The sequence below is a fragment of the Emydura macquarii genome, unplaced genomic scaffold, assembly GCF_026122565.2.
Source record: "Emydura macquarii macquarii isolate MOO-44397 ecotype Brisbane River unplaced genomic scaffold, CSIRO-AGI_Emac_v2 contig_1644, whole genome shotgun sequence".
Lineage (NCBI taxonomy): Eukaryota > Metazoa > Chordata > Testudines > Chelidae > Emydura > Emydura macquarii.
The window spans coordinates 5778095-5795873 of NW_027131781.1; the positions used below are offsets into that span (position 1 = coordinate 5778095).

The 17779-nt window shown below is 42.3% G+C and overlaps 1 protein-coding gene across 1 annotated transcript in view; it reads left to right on the forward strand.

Annotated features, from left to right (window-relative positions):
• The window catches only part of MEGF11 (multiple EGF like domains 11), a 334716-nt gene extending 317467 nt beyond the window's left edge, over positions 1 to 17249 (forward strand). The window contains exons 24-26 of the mRNA XM_067555545.1: positions 724 to 780; positions 13786 to 13992; positions 14454 to 17249. Coding sequence (XP_067411646.1) covers positions 724 to 780; positions 13786 to 13992; positions 14454 to 14614 — 425 coding nt within the window. The 3' untranslated portion in view covers positions 14615 to 17249. The remainder of the gene's footprint in view (positions 1 to 723; positions 781 to 13785; positions 13993 to 14453) is intronic.
• Positions 17250 to 17779: the final 530 nt, after the last annotated feature.

Consider the following 17779-nt stretch of genomic DNA (forward strand, 5'->3'; position numbering starts at 1 on the left):
GGTGATTTTAAGCAACACCAGTTAGTAAAACCGAATAGGGACCCCGGCAAGTAACTTGTGGCATGTTCCTATGGAATTTCATTAGTAAATTTCCTTGAAATTGACAATCCACTGTAAAGTGCTATGCTTTGAACCAGCTCAGTAGCCATTTAAGGCTAATTGTCGTCTGTTTATTAAATAATGTGCAGATTTTAAAGGGAAATCATGTAACTAGCCTACATAGTATATGTGCAACATCTCTGAAGCAAAGCTTGTGAATAAATAACTTTCAAATCTACAGATGAAACAGGACCTAAAATTAACTGTTGTGCAATATAATCTGGTCCATAATATGAAATTTCTAGTGTCATATTGGTTTGTCTGGGGTTTTTTTGTTTTTTCTTTTTGCATACCTCTAACCCAAGCGCTTCAATAGTGAGCTTATCAGCAGATTTTTTTCCCCCTGTTCTGAAGGATAATTTATTCTTGGTGAGAAGTGGTGTCCTGATTCAGGAAAGCACTACTATTCAGGGAAACGCTACGTATGAGCTCAACTTTAAGCATGTGCTTAAGTCCCATTTAAGTCAAAATGGGGCTCAAACACATCTTAAAAGCTAAGCCCACGCCTAAGTGAATAGGGGCCTTGGTGAACAAAGGGGAAAGAATATATGCTAAGCATTAGTCAAAGCACTCCAATTTACATAAATATTTATTTCTTTTCCATTATATATTATTTTTATGCAGGTGCTTGTGGGATGGATAGACGTCAGAACACATACATAATGGAAAAAAGCTTCAAAGGTATAGTATCGAATGGCTGCAGTAACCCTAGCAAGGAGTTTGACAGGAGGGCTGTGGTAGAAGAGGTGAGATAGGAATCCTGAACACCTGAAAAGTGTTTGCCTATAAAAAGAAAGCACAGAACGATGAGGTACAAAATGCTTGCGTGGCTCAGCTGACAGCCCTCTTGACTCTGAGCCAGAGGTGTATGCTCTGTAAATTATGGATGCCAGTTTTCACAAGATCATAGGATCATACCTAATGCTGACACTGCAGTGTAATACTAGCAAGGGTGCTGCACTGCTACTGGTATTGTCATTTGGATGAGCTGGGAAACCAAGATGTGTCTAGCCAGGTGGAAAGATCCCTAGTGCAGCTGGAGACCCTAAGCCTGCATTCCTACCAAGGCTGTGGGGAACTTGCTGAACATGTAATGGCTGGTGCATGTGCCTGCTAAGATGCCACTGTCACTTACCGTATTGCATGGTAAAGCTCTTTAGCTTCATTTTGCACAAAACTCTTAGAAACACAAACAGCCTTTGGAGCTGAGCAGTATGCACTACACTAAGAGAATGTATACAACAGGCTGGAATTAGGTCACTGCCTGTGATGAAATGGCTTCCTCTTTCGCTCTTAGTCATTTTAATCAGTCACTGCAGCATTGAATAATTAAATGCTCAGCTTGTTGCAGCTCAGAAAGGTGGAGCACACAGGACTTGCCTGAACACAGCTCAGACCCAAGCCCAGCTTTCTTTAGATTTCAGAAACCCACAGGCTGCTTTATGTCTAATTTCCTGGAGTTATTCAGGTTTTGAAGGCGAGAACCCCATGTGGAGTGAGCCCTGAGCCCACAAACCCTTCCTCAGTTCAGACTCCCATTGACTTCCATGGGTGTTTGGCCCGGTGAGGCCTGCAGGATTGGTGCACAAAGTGAAACAAGGAGGACTTAGTATCTTTCTAGAACATGCAGGTTTCTGAGATCAGAATCTTAGCTGGTTTTGACGTCAGTGGAGCACTTCAGTTTGCACCATCTGAGAATTTAGTCCTGTGTATTGATTTGGGAAGCTAAATATTTGAGTCTCCTTCAATAATATACTTTAGCTGGGTTTTATCCTGCAACCCTTCCCTGTGCAAGCTGTCCTTATATGAAACCAATGGAACTGCCTATCTGAGTAAGAGTTGCAGGATCTGGCCCTTTAATTAAATTGATAGATGGAGGCCCATGAGTATGAAAAATATATGATAGTGATCGGCACTCAGGTGTGTATTTCAAACAGTAAGCCCGGTCTAGAGAATGAAAATATTTTTTGTTTATAAAAATAATGAATATAATATGTAGGAAAAGACTGATTTCTCCCATTGCCTTTCAGTGAGAATAGTACAAGGAAATCCACTATACATAATCTGTCAAAATATTAAGAGAACAAATGTTAGTTTTCTTCATGCGTTTTCCTTATCCCATTGACTGGTAGCGCTTCCAATTACTTGACTGATATCACTGTTCATTAAAAGCCCTTTTTCTTCTAATGAAAGAAAATTTACTGTACAATAAATTACTCACGGTTTCACCAAAGAAACCATCAGTACAAACGTAGATTAAAATAAATCACCATTTATTTTTATGACGTGAAAATAATTATATAAACATGCAGCCTGAATTCACACCTCTGCACATCATAATTAGGCTGAAGAGGATCTGAAGAAGAGTTGTGTGTAAGCTCAAAAACTGGTCTCTTGCCAACAGAAGTTGGTCCAATAAAAACTATTACCTCGCCCACCTTGTCTCTATAATTAGGCTTGGCAGAATTCAATTTTTATAGTTGTTTATTTTTAAGCTTTTTTCTGTTGATTTAATTTTTCACAAATATGGAGAGCTGGGCAATAATTATTTAATGACAGCAGATATTGATATTCAAAAAGGGTAATGTTTTATAACCCTTAAAGCACAAATTATCAATATCACAAGTCAAAATATGTAGAGTAAATATCCTTAAAGCAAACTCTGATAAGTTCTCAATTAGCATTCTTTTTATTTTGCATAGCTACAGATTTTGATGGTCATAGATGAAAATATTTTTTCATTCATTTGTTGTGTATGGTGAAATCGACATTTACCAGTAAAAATCCAATTCTTCCAATCCTAATCATAATATATATATATATATAGAGAGAGAGAGAGAGAGAGATATGTATGTATGACTATATGTGTAAAGATCAAGAACCATAGCCACAGTGGACTTTGAAAGGTTATCCCCTTGTTATATATTTCATTATCTATTTAGGATTTTAGCCTTTGTCTTTAAATGTTTAGTTCACTTTACTTGTTGCTATTCAAAATTTGCACCTATAAGTGGTCCAGCCCACTGTGAACTCCTTTACATCCAAGAGAAGTAAAGGTCTTCAGTAGTAGTTTGATTATTATAGACCAGACACAACTGATGTTTAAAGGGGTGTGGCACCGACCCCAATTAGAGATGATCTGGGGCCAGATTTTCAAAGGTATGTCAATGCCTGAAGATGCGGATAGGCACCTCATGGGATTTTCAAAAGAGGGTGCCATGGGTTTTCACTAGAACTCTGCATTTCAAAAGCACAGCACTGTGGGCCAGGATCTCAATAGGCTTGAGTGACATCAGCAGGGCGGATGGGGTTGTATCTGTGTCTGGTTTTATTGTTTGTGTACAGTCACTCTTTTTAGGTTCGCCTCAGTGCTGTACAAAACACGAGGAGCTGCGTCACATGCGTGTACCTGGCAGTGATGTTTTCCCTAGAACATTTTCAGTAATCCAGACAGGGTTAATTTGATTCATGCATCAGGTACTCAGAGTAACTGGCTTTCTGCTGCAAACAGGTGTTTAAATGACAGAAATGTATGCTGAGAATGCTGTACAGTTACTGTGGTGGTGGGCCCCTGGTGGATGGATGGATGGGTGAATGAGAAAGAGGGAGAGGAAGAGAGAAAGAAATACTGGCCTGTAGGCAGTAGTACACTGATACTGTGTTTTTAATTTAGTAGACGGAAATGTGACACATTCTGTGCGTTCAGTTCTGTGTGGGGGCATGTGCTACTCACAACACCCGGCCTACTGAACTGTACCTAACTCTCTGAACCCACCTTCTGCCCCTGAGAGATAGAGCAAGTTCGCAAAGCTGAGTCAGTCAGATAAAAGACATTCCCAACTCCGGGATCCCACAAAGAGAAGCTTTGGCATTTATCCATCTTACCATGAGTGTAAGTCAGGGTTGCTTCAGCTAGGATTCTTCACCTGAGCTCTGTTGGCAGTTGAAATCCAGATCACTCAAGGTGACAAATTGTGCCGTGCTGCCCTACTGTTGCACATACACAGTGAGGAAACATTCATTCAAAATTCTAGCACGTGATCCTGCAGACCCTGCTCACGCAAGTCTCCCATCAATGAGATGAGTGACCTGAGTAGGGGTTGGAGAATCAGGTCGTTAACCGTTTTATTTCCAAATAAGGAATGTAGCATTCTTGTTGTTGTTGTTTGTGTGGCAGCAGCACCTAAAGGCCGCAGTCTCAGTCAGGGCCCCATGGTGTTTACAGCTGTACAGACACCTAGGAAGAGATACTTCTTGCCCTGAAGAATTTACAGTTTAACAGAGGGGCAGAGAGGGGAAGTGACTTAGCCACCGTCACATAGTTCAGTGGTAGAGATGGGAAAGGCAGTCCCTGTCCCTGTCTCCTCGCTTAGCTCTGCATTTGTCCATGTCAATTATTTCTGAATGGAGAAAACCTGCTTTGCATTTTAAAATGATTTTTCATTCTCAGCAGATGAGTTCAGAGAGTCATATACAGCTCAGCAGAAGAGAGAGGGTGACAGTAGCTACCATAAAAAGGAAGAAGCTAGCAGAGTTAGATGTATGTGAACACTGCTGCATTCCCGTTCTCCCATCTCATCCCTTTTCTCCTGGTTTTGCTCTGAGTCCGCTTTAAAACAGCATCTAATGATATGTAACTTAGTAAAGTCTGCAAAGTCTGCAATCATCTCAAACTGTGTTTTGCATGGGTGTGTATTTTGGACATCGGGTGGATAGAAGTTATCATGGCTTGTCTCATCAGACACTTGCATCAGGTACAGGTGCCTAAGAAGTCTTGGTTTGTTATTGGACAAATTCTGCCTGTCTCCCAGCCCTGGATGTTCTTTCCGCACCTCTGCTTTGATTGTTGCTCTGTTTGGTCCAGCAAAGAACTCATTCTGATTTTCAGCAGTCGCAGACTGATGTTGTTCTTAGCCATTTCTTGTTGCTCACCAATTTCTTTCAATGTTCAACGTTTACAAGAGTGACTCACATTTTTGAAAGCCACCATCCACCTCTCTGGGCTTTGAACATTTCAGTGAAGCAAAACACTTAGCTGATTTGTACAGACAGGCCTTGCTCAGACAAAAAGATTCATGTGCCCGTCTTTGCTAGTTAAAAGCGTGGATGGGTTTGTGGCTGGGCAGAGCCAGGCTCTGGTCCCACACTGCAACATAGCAGAGGCTCCTCTGCAGCAAAACACACAGCCTGCCAGAAGCGATTCATTTACTAGTTGCAGATTCCACCAACACAAGAGAGGTCCTTAGACTCTCAGCCCTGGCCACTGCCTCTGGGCTGGCTACTGAGACACAGACATGATGTAACCTTCAGTGCAGGGCTTGACTCTCAGCTCTGCCTATGTAGCTTCCTGAGGCAACACAGAGAGGTCCCTTTCCTATGCCCTCCCATTACAAATGCAGTAAATCTGCCTTCAGTGCAGACTCAAAGAGTTCAGATGTCCTCTCTTGATTTCCTGAGCTATACAAGGAACTCCCAGTGGTGCTAGCTCCCCTGGAGTCCTTCTGTCCCCAGGATCAGGTCTGAAGCCACCTTCCTGTAGTGGGGAAACTGGGATGGGAGGTACATCAGGGCAATGAAGGCCTCAAAGGCTATATTGCCAATGCGAACTATTCAAAAATCCTGGGTCGGGCCCCAAAAAATCATGAGATTGGCTTAAAAACGTGTGAGACTTTAAGAAATAATCAGTGTTAGGTTCTTTCGATTTGCCTTCTGGTGTTTGAGCCTTTGGGGGCAGGGTCACCTTTACAAACATTCCTTTGCAACCCCAGGGGCTAGACTTACCATATTTTTTAGATGAAAGCAGAGACTCTTCTTTGAGTTGTCCCTATGGGTGCTCCCCTTCAGGCGCACGTGCACCTTTTGAGCCCTTGATTGGAGATTTTTCAGGCGCAAATCAGTCAGGGTCATGATGGACAATGTGTCCTGCATATTCTATATCAACAAGGAGGGAGGAGCAAGATCCCCCTCTGTGCACTGAAGCCAGGAAGTTATGGTACTGGTGCATAGCTCATCAGATCCAAATTTCGGCAGACTGCCTCCCAGGCCTTAAGAACACCACAACCAATGTTCTCAGCTGACGCTTCTTATAGGACTAGGAATGGGAGCTACGCTCTCAAGTCCTCCGCAACATATCCCAAAGATGAAGTCTGCCAGAGGTTGATCTCTTCGCCACCCCCAGGAACAAGAAGTGTCATCATTTCTGCTCAAGTTGGGTCTTTGGAAGACATGACTCTTCTGCCTTGGAAGAAGGGTCTGGCTTTATGCGTTTCCTCCAACTCTGCTGATACTGAGGGTGATGAACAAAATCAGACAGAACAGGGCAAGAGTTATTCTTATAGTACCAACCTGGCCAAGACAAGTTTGGTACCCGTACCTGCTTCACCTATCTGTCCATCCATGCCCCAAGCTCCTGACCACTGCTTATCTCCTCTCATGGGATGCGGGTTGTCTCCCAGTTTAGGGCATGGTTCCTCAATGGTTCATGAGGTTAGAATCCTCCTGCTCTGAGGAAGTGCAACAGGTGTCACTGAATAGTAGAAAGAAGTCATTCTGTACTGCTTACCTGAAGAAATAGACAAGATTCTCCTATTGGTACTGTCATCACTGCTTCCAGCCTGAATCAATGCCTCTTTCAGTCATCCTGGATTATCTGCTGGATCTGAAGAAATCGGGGTTATCAATTAGCTCAATAAAGGTCCATTTGGCCACAGTATCAGCCTTTCATCCGACTATAGAGGGGTTTTCCATATTTGCTTATCCTGTATCATCTAGATTTATTAATCGTTCAGGGAATCTCTGCCCCCAAACTAAAGACACCACCTCAACTGGGGACCTCAGCCTGATACTCAGTTAATCTTATGAAACATCTGTTTGAACCTATGGCAGCCTGTTCTCTGCTCCATTCATCTAGGAAGCTGGCCTTTTTAGTAGCCATCACGTAGAGCTGGGGAGATTGGTGCCTTGATGACAGATTTGTTCACTAAAGTATCTTCAGGGATAAGGTTTCTTCATGCCCACATCCTAAATTCTTAGCTAAGGTCTCTCGGTGTTCCACCTTAACCCATCTATTCATCTACTAGTATTTTTCCTGCAGCCATGTAACTCTTTGCAGGAGTTCTGTTTTCACATCCTGGATGTTTGAAGGATGCTGACTTTCTACTTGAATATGACCAAGGAATTTCAAAAGTCACCCAGGCTGTTCATTTCTTTTGTGGATAGAACCCAGGGATCCACAATTTCTGCTCAGAGACTATCAAGATGGATATCTGGATATATGAGAGAGACAAGGTGGGTGAGATAATAACTTTTATTGGACCAATTTCTGTTGGGGAAAGACAAGTTTTCAAGCTTACACAGAGCTCTTCTCAAGACCTGAAGAAGAGCTGTGTGTAATCTCAAAAGCTTGTGTCTCTCCCCAACAGAAGTTGGTCCAATAACAGATATTACCTCACCCACCTTGTCTCTCTAATATCCTGGGGCCAACACGGCTGCAAGAACACTGCATGCAACATCTGGATGTATTGTCATTTGTTATGAGACCGCAGGCATTCATTCTGCTTGAAGGGTGACAGCACATTCTACCAGGTCACAAGTAACATCCACAGCATTGCTTAAGTATTGGTGTCTGGGATATGTAGCACCGCCACATGGGCTTTAGTACGTACGTTTTCGAAGCACTGCACTTGAATCCATGCCATCAGATCCAATGCGGCTCTGTGTACTGCAGTACTATCTTCAGTTCTGGGCTCTGTTCTGGAGCTCCTGCCTCCCTCTGGGGAAACTGCTTGGAAGTCCCCTGAAGTGGAGTGCCCATGGGGACAATACTTAAAGAAGAAAAGAGGTTACTCACCTTGTGCAGCGACTGTCGTTCTTCAAGATGTGTCCCCCTGTGGGACCGCCACTACCCAGGCATAAAACGCAGCTTAGGGTGCACGCATGGGCTGAAGGGGCACTTCTAGCGGAAACATCTCTGATCAGCGTCTCGAGAGGCACATGTGCAGCTGACATGGAGCAGCTGTAGGGACACACATCTCGAAGAACTACAGTTACTGCAAAAGGTAAGTAATCGCTTCTTCTCATGTAATGACATGACTCCAGGAGCTGAGGCTTTAAGAAGAAAACCAAATATTACAAGACTCATGATAAACTCCTGAGAGTTGGCAACATTGCAAAAGGTCTGTATCACCCATTGCAGCTTTATTTTCATTACGCCAGAACACATCATCACAAGCATCATACTATCGTGCTGACATGCGCAAATCTGTTGCCATTACATTGCATTTATGGAAAATAGTGGAGATGTGCCAGGTCAGGGAAAGCACCTTGTTAGATATACACTCTGCGTGTCCTCCATAGTTTTGATTACACCGGGGAGATTGTATTTTTGCCCTGTATCACATAATGCTTGCACAGTGCTTGAAACATGACTACACATTCTAAATCTTGTCATTATTACACCATAGGAGAATCAGGAAATGTATAATGAAAGGGTGTGAAGGATGGTCTGTGGAAGGAACTAGCGTATTCTGATTTTAATAGAAAAAATGAAATCTCTGGTCCTTACAGTGTCTATGTCTATGTCATGTCATGTCTATGTCATGGGGTTAAAAATCTGAAGCGCAGACATTCCGCTGATTTGTGTCCTATTTGATATGTTTAAATATATTTATTGAACATAAATGGAAAATACAGAAGTGCTGGTTGTGATCCCGTAGCTAAGGTTGAGTTTTGCACTTAAATCAAGGACTCAAACACTTTAGTATAAAAAATACAGAAAACCCTAGAATTGGCCAGACATTTTTTGTCAAAACGGTTTTCCATTGGTTCAACAAAATTGAATTCTTTCATGAAATTGTATCAATTTTGACAAAATTTCATTTAGGAAAAAAATTGAACACTTTTTTAATTAAAATTTTGATTTTTAATTTCTAAATTATTTTTGTTTTGACATTTACTTTATATAGATATATATAAAAATTAAAAAAATAAAAGGGTTGAAATCTAAATGAAACATTTCATATGTATCAAAAAACATTTTTTCAGAATTTAATTTCACAAAAAAATTGAAATTTTGACCTTTTGCTCTGATTCTGGATTAAATTTTTTTTAAACCTTAATTTTTTGTGGGATGGGAAATCTATTTTTTACCAGCTCTTAGCAACACTCCTGCTTCTCCCTGCCCCCGAAAAACCCCCAACACTGATTCTTAGAGCACAGAATGAATTTTCTGAGAATTTATAAGTAAATTGGTAAATTGATTTGAGTTAAAATTAATTTTAAAATGGGTCTTATAACAAATTTAGCTCCTGGTGTCAGACTTTTTTTTTCTACCAAATCATTTTAATAACAGAATGATGCAGACACTTCCAGCTCTTTTAGAGTTAAAACGCACTGCGCTCTAGTGCATTTGTACCTAGCTGATAAAGTGCAGTGTGTTTCCAAGCACAGGCTGTGCTCTATAAATTACACCCTGTTCAGAGTGAGGGGTCGAGTCTCTTTGTATAGGCACATAACTCTCATTAATGTCAGCAGGAATCATCCCTTTGGGATACTGCTTCTTCATGCCCACTGCTAAAGGCATTTGGACACAGAAAATCTATATGGTCTGAGTGCCACTTCCGTGGTACTTTATGGCATAAATCCATTGATTTCACTAGTTACTTCTGATTTACACAGCTCTGAGGAGGCCCTGCTTGCACTTTAGTTACGGATCTCACAGCAGTCCTTTGTAAACCCTCATTTCGCAGATACACATATCTGAGCTGGATTGAATCGCGCACTCTGGGGTGGGAATTTGTCAGATGTTCATGTTTTCAAATAAGAAACAGCCCAGATTAATTCAGCTATTTACGTGCTCCCCAGCAGAACAACCAGAGATAAATGTTTTTAAAAGTTGTAGATGAAATTGTTTTACCAGAATCTACTTTGAGAGTTTAATTCCCAAACCTGTGCAATTTAGGTCCCCTCTGGGCCGTTGGGAGACGCTAGCCAGTGGACTCTGGGGCAGTGTGAAATCTGCTGGTTATCCTTTCAGCTTGCTTTGACTTTCTAATTTTCTTGTTGGTGCTTAAAGCTACAGGGACCTATTGATTCCTGCCTTTTGTCTCCTATGGACACTCATTCATCAGCATGAATAGGGTGAGGGAAGTGGTCTGCTACATTCTCACTTTACTTGATTAAACAGGTTCTGTTTCCATAGAATTTATAGTCTATTTTTATTAATGTCTGTCCATCAATTCCTCGTGAAGGGTCATTTGCCAAATGAACAGTCCTTGCTATGAATATTCACCAGCCATTAGAGGATGTCATTTGCAGACAGCTAGCTGGGACTTCCTTCTGCTAGAATGGAAGGAATCTAAGCAATGTCCCTAGTCAGGGCAAGCTCCCCCCGAAGTGCTGAGCTCTGCCTCATTGAGGAGAACCCAGTGGGAGCCAGGAGCAGTCAGCATCTTACAGGATCCAGTCCCTCAATCCTCACTCAGACAAAATTCCCACTGAAGTCAATGGGAGTTTTGCCCTGGTAAGGGCCGCAGAATTGGGCCCAATGCATAGAGCACAGGGCCTTTCATTCTAGGGGTTTCCATTTCTTTGCATGATTCCTGTATTCTTTGTGTATTGTCCCTCAGCTTTTTAAGCAAGGGCACACGACAGACCTTTGACTCCAACGCAGTGTGAAAAGGACAGAACTCGAAGTAGCTGGAGTATGGGAGGCTTTGTTCTTTTAGGGCCTGATCCATTGCCCATTGAAGGGAATGGAAAGCTTCCTGCTGATTTCAATGGATGTTGGACCAGGCTCTTAAATTCTGCTCCCATTTACACCAGTATAAATCTGGAGTAACTTTTGTAGTCCATGTGGTAACGCCACACTCACATTGATGTAAGAGCAGAAACGCTTCGTTTTATATCCTTCCAATTTGTAACTGTAGGAGAGCCTTAATTTGATCGTTGCATACACTGCATTGGTACCCCGGTTCCTGCAGCGCTCTCATCCCTTATGTATGCACCTTGTGAGTTTGGTCTGTGCAGTTTTGCACTATAAGCTCCCCAAGTCTCTCCTTGCTGATCTGCTAGCCTGCCCGTTCTCCACAAATTCCCCTGCTGGTCTCGCCCCACTTCTCACCAAAGGTTTAAGAGCCAAGTGCTGTGATGAAGGTCTCTTATTGCTAAGACTCCAGTACTTATTCAAAATGCATTCTAGCAGATTTACTTGGGCACTATGAAGGGTTGTAAATAACTAAAAACTCATCTGCAGTTGTCAAAAGAAGCAACGTTTTGTGATGCAGGATTCTGGAATTGTTTTTGTCCTGCTGTTAGCTTCCTTGCTAGATTGATCCCGCAAATCCTTACTCACATGAGTAATGAATAACAGCCAGTGGGATGGTTCTGTGAGCAAGGGTTTGCAGGATCAGACCCTGGGGCCTTGCAAAGTTTGGAAATGCATTGGGGGGGCTCCTGGTCATTAGCAGGAGTTAATAGGCCGCTGCTAAACTCTTCCTGTCTGAGATTCACTGTTTAGCTGGCATTAGGAATGCAGTTCATTTTTGATGGGTGGTTTTTGCTCTGTCACAGACCTTCACTGAAACAGGAAGGCCAAATATTTCACAAGCTGATGCTGCTTAGAGATGGTTCCAGATATTGTTGTCCACCTAAGTTCGTCTTCTGGGGTGAAGCCAAGCATCTGAATAGAAATGGGAAAGTACAAAAGGCCGGATTGTTCCCCACAAGACTCTTGTGTGGAGGGGTCTGTGCATGTTGAGCTGCCTCTTCCACAGAGGGTGCAGCTCAGCTCCAAAGAGTTGTATAGGAAGAGCAGGCACCCAGGAACTCACACTGAGTTCAGTGGAAGTGAGGGGCTAAATACCTTTGAGGATCTGTCCTCACTGTCCAAGCTCTTCAGAATTCAAGGCTCACATTGCAGCAGCCTTGGAACCATGCTGTCAGGAAGGGACTGGGAGGTGCCTTCCCGACCCAGGGACATTGCAGAGGCACAACACTCTGAGCTAGTTCAAACACACACCTGACCGGACTGAGGAGCAATAGTAGATTTCCTTCTGGAGCTTTCCCCACAGGCAGGGGGGATCAGGTGCTGAATTAGCAAGCAGACTTTCCCAGAAGGATTTGCATCAAGACTGGGTCTGTGAAGAGAGGAGATTGAGTTTGCTCCTTGCTGACCTCACTGAGGAACTGATCCTGCAAGACACAGGATGCCCTCAACCCCTTCAGTAGGAGTCGAACTCTCAGCACCTCACAGGACCAGGCGACATTTTTTGGTTCATGTATTATCCCAAACACCATTATCCTGCAGGCTGGGGTTGTGCTATACTGTGCATACACACTAACTCCTGGTACCACATCTCCGCTGCTTATATGGCAATGGTTGCACAATAGATTAAAGAAATCATGGAAGAGTTTCTAATAGCAGTGGAAACAAATAGCAGCAGAGAAATATCTTTAAAGGGGAAGAGATGTCTTTGTTGTCTGTTTATTTCTTAACCTGAATTTCTCTTTTTGTCTCCCATACTAGACAGCGGGGGCAACTGGGAGTTCAGATATTTTGCAAGTCCCACCATTGCACCGGGCGTGTTTCATAGATACCAGGATCTGCCTTTGTACTGTAAACCAGCACAAGAAAATGCCTCCTCTTTCATTGCATCGCTCTAGTTCTAAATTAATGGCAGTGGGCAGCAGCAGAACTGCGTACAGCAGCAATGGCACGTTATTGAAAGTCAATGTTAAGACTTATTTATTCTCTTTCTTTTATTCCTTTTTTTAAATAGCATGACTGGCACTGTTATTTGTAGAAGGCTGAAATTCTCAAGCCAGTTTCAGGACTGGGTTGTTCCTGGCAGCTTCTTTATCCCATGCCAACCTTTCTCTCCTCTTGTAATTTTGCCTGCATTACAACCTGATCTATTTATGACGCGTTGAGGGAAAGGAATGAGAAGTGTTTACAGCATCAAAAAAACCCTCAGGAGACATAAGATGGGCTTCATCCCACGGCAGAGACGGAAGAATTTCTCTGCGAGCAGGGATCTCCCCTACAGAATTTTTATCATCAGAACAGAACACGAAGAAGAAATCTAATCCTTCCAGTGCTGGAAAGACCCTGCAATTACATCTGACAGAAAACCCTCTAACCATTTTGATTGATGCTGGTCTAGGACTCCCGGAAAAATTAATTTTCAAACTTACGGCATTTGATATTGACTGCAGCTCGGACGCTAACCCTGTAGCTTGTCTAGCATACCAAGTACCGACAGAAATGACTGCTTTCAAAGCTGGCTCAGAGCAAACCGGTGCATGCTTCCCTGGGTCAGTGCATATAAAGAAGGGATGACATTAGCACTTAGGTTCTTGAGGATTATGGGAGGTGGGAAAAGCTGCCATCTGAAATTAAATGGTGTAGACAAATAGTGTAACGAGGGGCAGTTAGACCTTTTCAGAGGAAAAGCCTTGGTACTGAGTGGGGTTTTCCTACTAAATGCTGGGGAGATGAATTGTGGATGAGTCTGGATAAAAAGATGCTTTATAGATGGAATGCTTTGGGCCTACCCAAAGCACAAATGTTGGATTTTTGTGCTGGCTGCCTCAAGGATTAAAGTTCTTCCCCCTCTCTGCAGAGGTTCAGTTGTAGCCATCAGACAGGTCCGGCCTTTGTAAGAAATCTGCTCTGTTCTTGTTTTGCAGAGTATATGAAAGAATCTGTGTGTAGTTCAAGCACCTGCTCTCTGAACAGCAGTGAAAACCCATACGCCACCATTAAGGATCCACCCATCGTGACATGTAAACACTCGGAGAGCAGTTATGTGGAAATGAAATCACCCATTCACAGGGATTCGCCCTATTCAGAAATGCCAACCTCATCAAAGACTAATAAAAATATATATGAAGTTGGTAAGTGTCCGAGATAATCCAGTAAACTCAGTTCTTCAACAGAAGAAAAAATTAGTTTTAGCAGTATTCTCTCTTGAGTTTTCCATTACTGGCAGAAGTCATTATGATTGGGCAGAATCAAGAGACAACTGTGCTTTGTGGGATAGGGACAGCCAAATTATTGTGTTGGGTTTGCTATCTAAGGTCCCAAGTTTGGGATCAAAGAGGCACACAACCCCTCTGCATGCTTGCTTGTTTTTAAACCGTTTTGAGTTTCAAATCCCAATTGCAAGATTAAAAAAGAAAAGGCAGATCTTTTGAAAGTGTTCTTTGCAGTGCATTTGGAAGTAGACCCCAAGTGGTGAAAAGAGTTTGGAAAGGATTTGCCTCTGTGCATGTGTTAAAATGAACATGTAAAACTCTTGACAATCAGACCTAGCAGCCTGTTGGCTATTGTAACCCATTTTTCATTGTATCTTCAGAGCCCACCGTCAGTGTGGTCCAAGAAGCCCGTGGTCGTAGTGCTAAGTACAACCAGAATCCATATGACCTGCCTAGGAACAGCCACATTCCTAGTCATTATGACCTTCTCCCTGTAAGACACAGCCCGACCCATGGGGCATCTTGGGACAAGCAGTCTTAAAGGGATACACTTCGCTGTTGCAATCTGCTGCAAACATTATCTCTGACTAAATGAAAGAAACAAAGACAATCCTTTTTTGTTTTGCAATATGCTGCTGTGACTTGAAATAGTATTACACAGGGAACCTAACCTAACAGAACATCCATTTGGGCCAACTGCTGCTGCATGAGATTTAAAAAGATGTTTTTATACAGATCACAGAAAAATAAAGAACCGTCACCTCCATACGACTGGAATAATTACTCAAGAAAGCTGTTTACATAGTCCAGTCAAAGACACTACAGACAGTGTTCTCTTAATTGTAAAATAAAAACAAAGCCCCCTAACTATGTACTAACAGCTACAGATGTACATTTCCACCGCTCACGTAAAGAGACCTTTACTGTTAGAAGCAAGATGTCTAAAAAGATACTGGAATATATTTTACATACGCATCGTGGAAAAGGATATGCTCCAAAAAAAATAAATAAATAACCAGGAAAGACTGCTGTTTAATTCAGCTGCTATAATTTGTAAACCTTGGTTCATGCTATCATCATCATCATATCCATTCTGTGTACAGGTCTATTTTATCCTTGGTAATTAGTTCTGTAATAAGTTCTGTAATAAGTTCCTGTTTCCACTGGCTGCCAAGATATTTTAGTAGAGGAATGTTACGTATACACAGTCTGTGATTATTCTCAGTGCCACATGCACAATTTTAGTGATGTAAATCTTCACAGTGATCTTTAACCATAGAGCTCAGTGTGTCTCATGCCCACCATATATAAGAACAGCCATACTGGGCCAGACCAATCGTCCAACTATCCCCGTATCCTATCTTCCGACAGTGGCCAGTACCAGATGCTTCAGAGGGAATGAACAGAACAGGGCAATTGTTGAGCTATCCAGCATCGGGCAGGCAGAGGCACATTTTTAACAAACTGTAGAAGCCTTTGATTGTTTTAGTTGTGTTTTTGTTTCTCCTTATACAGCTGCTACTTTAGTAGATACGGTGGCCCAGACAGTTAGTGGTGTAAATTGACATGCACTGACTTCAGTGGAATTCTGCAGATTTACAGCAGCTGAGGAGCTGGTCCGCTGCGAACGTTTCAAAATCTAACCGTTTTTGTTCTGCACCCAACCCCATGCTTTCTAAGCCACAGTGCGGTTTCTAGACCACCTTTACAAGCAATTCCCTCATAGCTAAATTAATTGCATGCCATTTATAATAAATCCTTTCTTTTTATCTGCATTACCATGTAGCACAACTTTATCCATTGCTGAGTCTACCTGAAATGGTATTAAACAGAGCAGGGACTAGATTTCATTTTTAAACAGCTGATTGTGGAAAAATTCTCATGAGGTTAGCCTGTGATATGGCTTTGGAATAAGCCTCCCTGATTATTTTTTGTAACCCTTCTTGACACAGAAAATAGAATACTTGCTACTGAGCAGTTTCTTGTAGATCTTGAGCATGAAGTAGTAGTGAATAAATATGTAATTTTATTAGGCATATGTGGGAGTAGCAAATTGATTGCTTCTTAAATATAAAAAGTCTGTTGCGCTTTTGCTATTCTAATGGAACCAGAAGAGACAGAAAATCGGTTTGTTAAAGCATGGAGTGATTACCAAACAATACTAATGCAGGAAATAGTGGCCTAAAGGACTGGTAGTGAGATTCAGAGCCTTTCACCTCTAGATCACTGGTTTGAATCTGGCTCCAGCTGGGAGTCATTGGTATCGGCTGACAGGCCTATGTGAAATGAATTGGTGGTGGCCAGTCTGGTTCCTAGTAGATAGGGTTTAATGTCATATGGAAAAGCCCTATCGCAGTTTGACCCCTTGACTCTCCAAGAGGCCATGAGCTGAATGTGATTGGAGAGCGAACTACCCTTTCACCGCTGGCGTCAAGGCTTAGTTCCAGGCAGTGCAAAGACGTTTGCATTAATGCTGACCCAGCCTGTGCTGTACCTCTGTGCTTCATTACTGTCAGTCCAGCACCATGTACTAATTTCTCTTGTCAGGGAGTGGAGGGAAGCCCTGGCACTACAGCATTAAAAAAAGCTGGAATCTTTCATGGGTGGAGGTGGGCACAAGTTCCCCCAAACCCTTTATGCAACTGGCAATATCTGCAGTTCAGACAACTCACCTAACTCCAGAGAGCTCTTTCCCCATACAGTTAGAGAAGCAAATTTTCATGTTGCAAGATAATATACAAATATTTACATGAATGCTGCATGTATGCATGGGGGCAAATGATTGATCAGCAATAGTAATTTTGCTTTCCAGAAAAGCCTTATTCAAGATGTAACTAGACAATTATTTTGTAGGGCCAGGTAGGGATATATTTTACTTAGCAGATAGAAAGACTTACCTCAGCAATATCAATAAGGCGGCTGTTAACTACATAAGGCTATTGTTAGAGACTTACCACATGTCTAGCACTAGCACAAGCTGTCTAAGCTGCAAGCCTAGTCATTGTATATGTTGTGTTTCTGTACCGTGTGAGAGGAGATTCTGGAGAACAGCAATGTGCTTGACTTTTTCAAAGCTGGATTTCCAAACCAAATGAAATGATATGCATAGAGTTTAACAGGAAGGGGGGGGGGGATACATTCTTGTACAGCATTAGTTTAGAAAATAGACACTGAAATGGCACTACTTTTTTAAAGCAAGACAGATTTGTAATATATTTGTTCACTGTGCTAAGGTATTATACCTTGTACAAAATAAATGGAATCTCTCAATGTTCACTTCTCCAACGTACTCATTTGCAGCCTAAACAATGCTAGAGACGTACTTTCTCCGTACCACGGCGCTGGTTCCCGAATGGCTCAAATACGCCTACCCAAACATCCCCACTAGCATTCCAGCCAAGAGCAAACAATTCAAGTAGAAACGGTGATTTCAACAGTTCTGAGATTGAGTGAGTCTCAAACCCAAAATGAAGTAAATCAAGAGAGTAATTCCTGAACCAGGGGTTAGTCACATCCTACCTTTAAAGCAACTATAAATGACAGGGTACGTGCCTTTTCACTATTTGCTCTGGCAACTTACTCGCCCATAACAGGTAAACGGAATGGAGCAGCATGATGCAGGCAAAGACTAACCCAGCTCCCATACTGCTGGAAGTGCACAAGAGGTAGGTCAAACTAGGTGCAAATATCAGGTCCCTTTAGGATT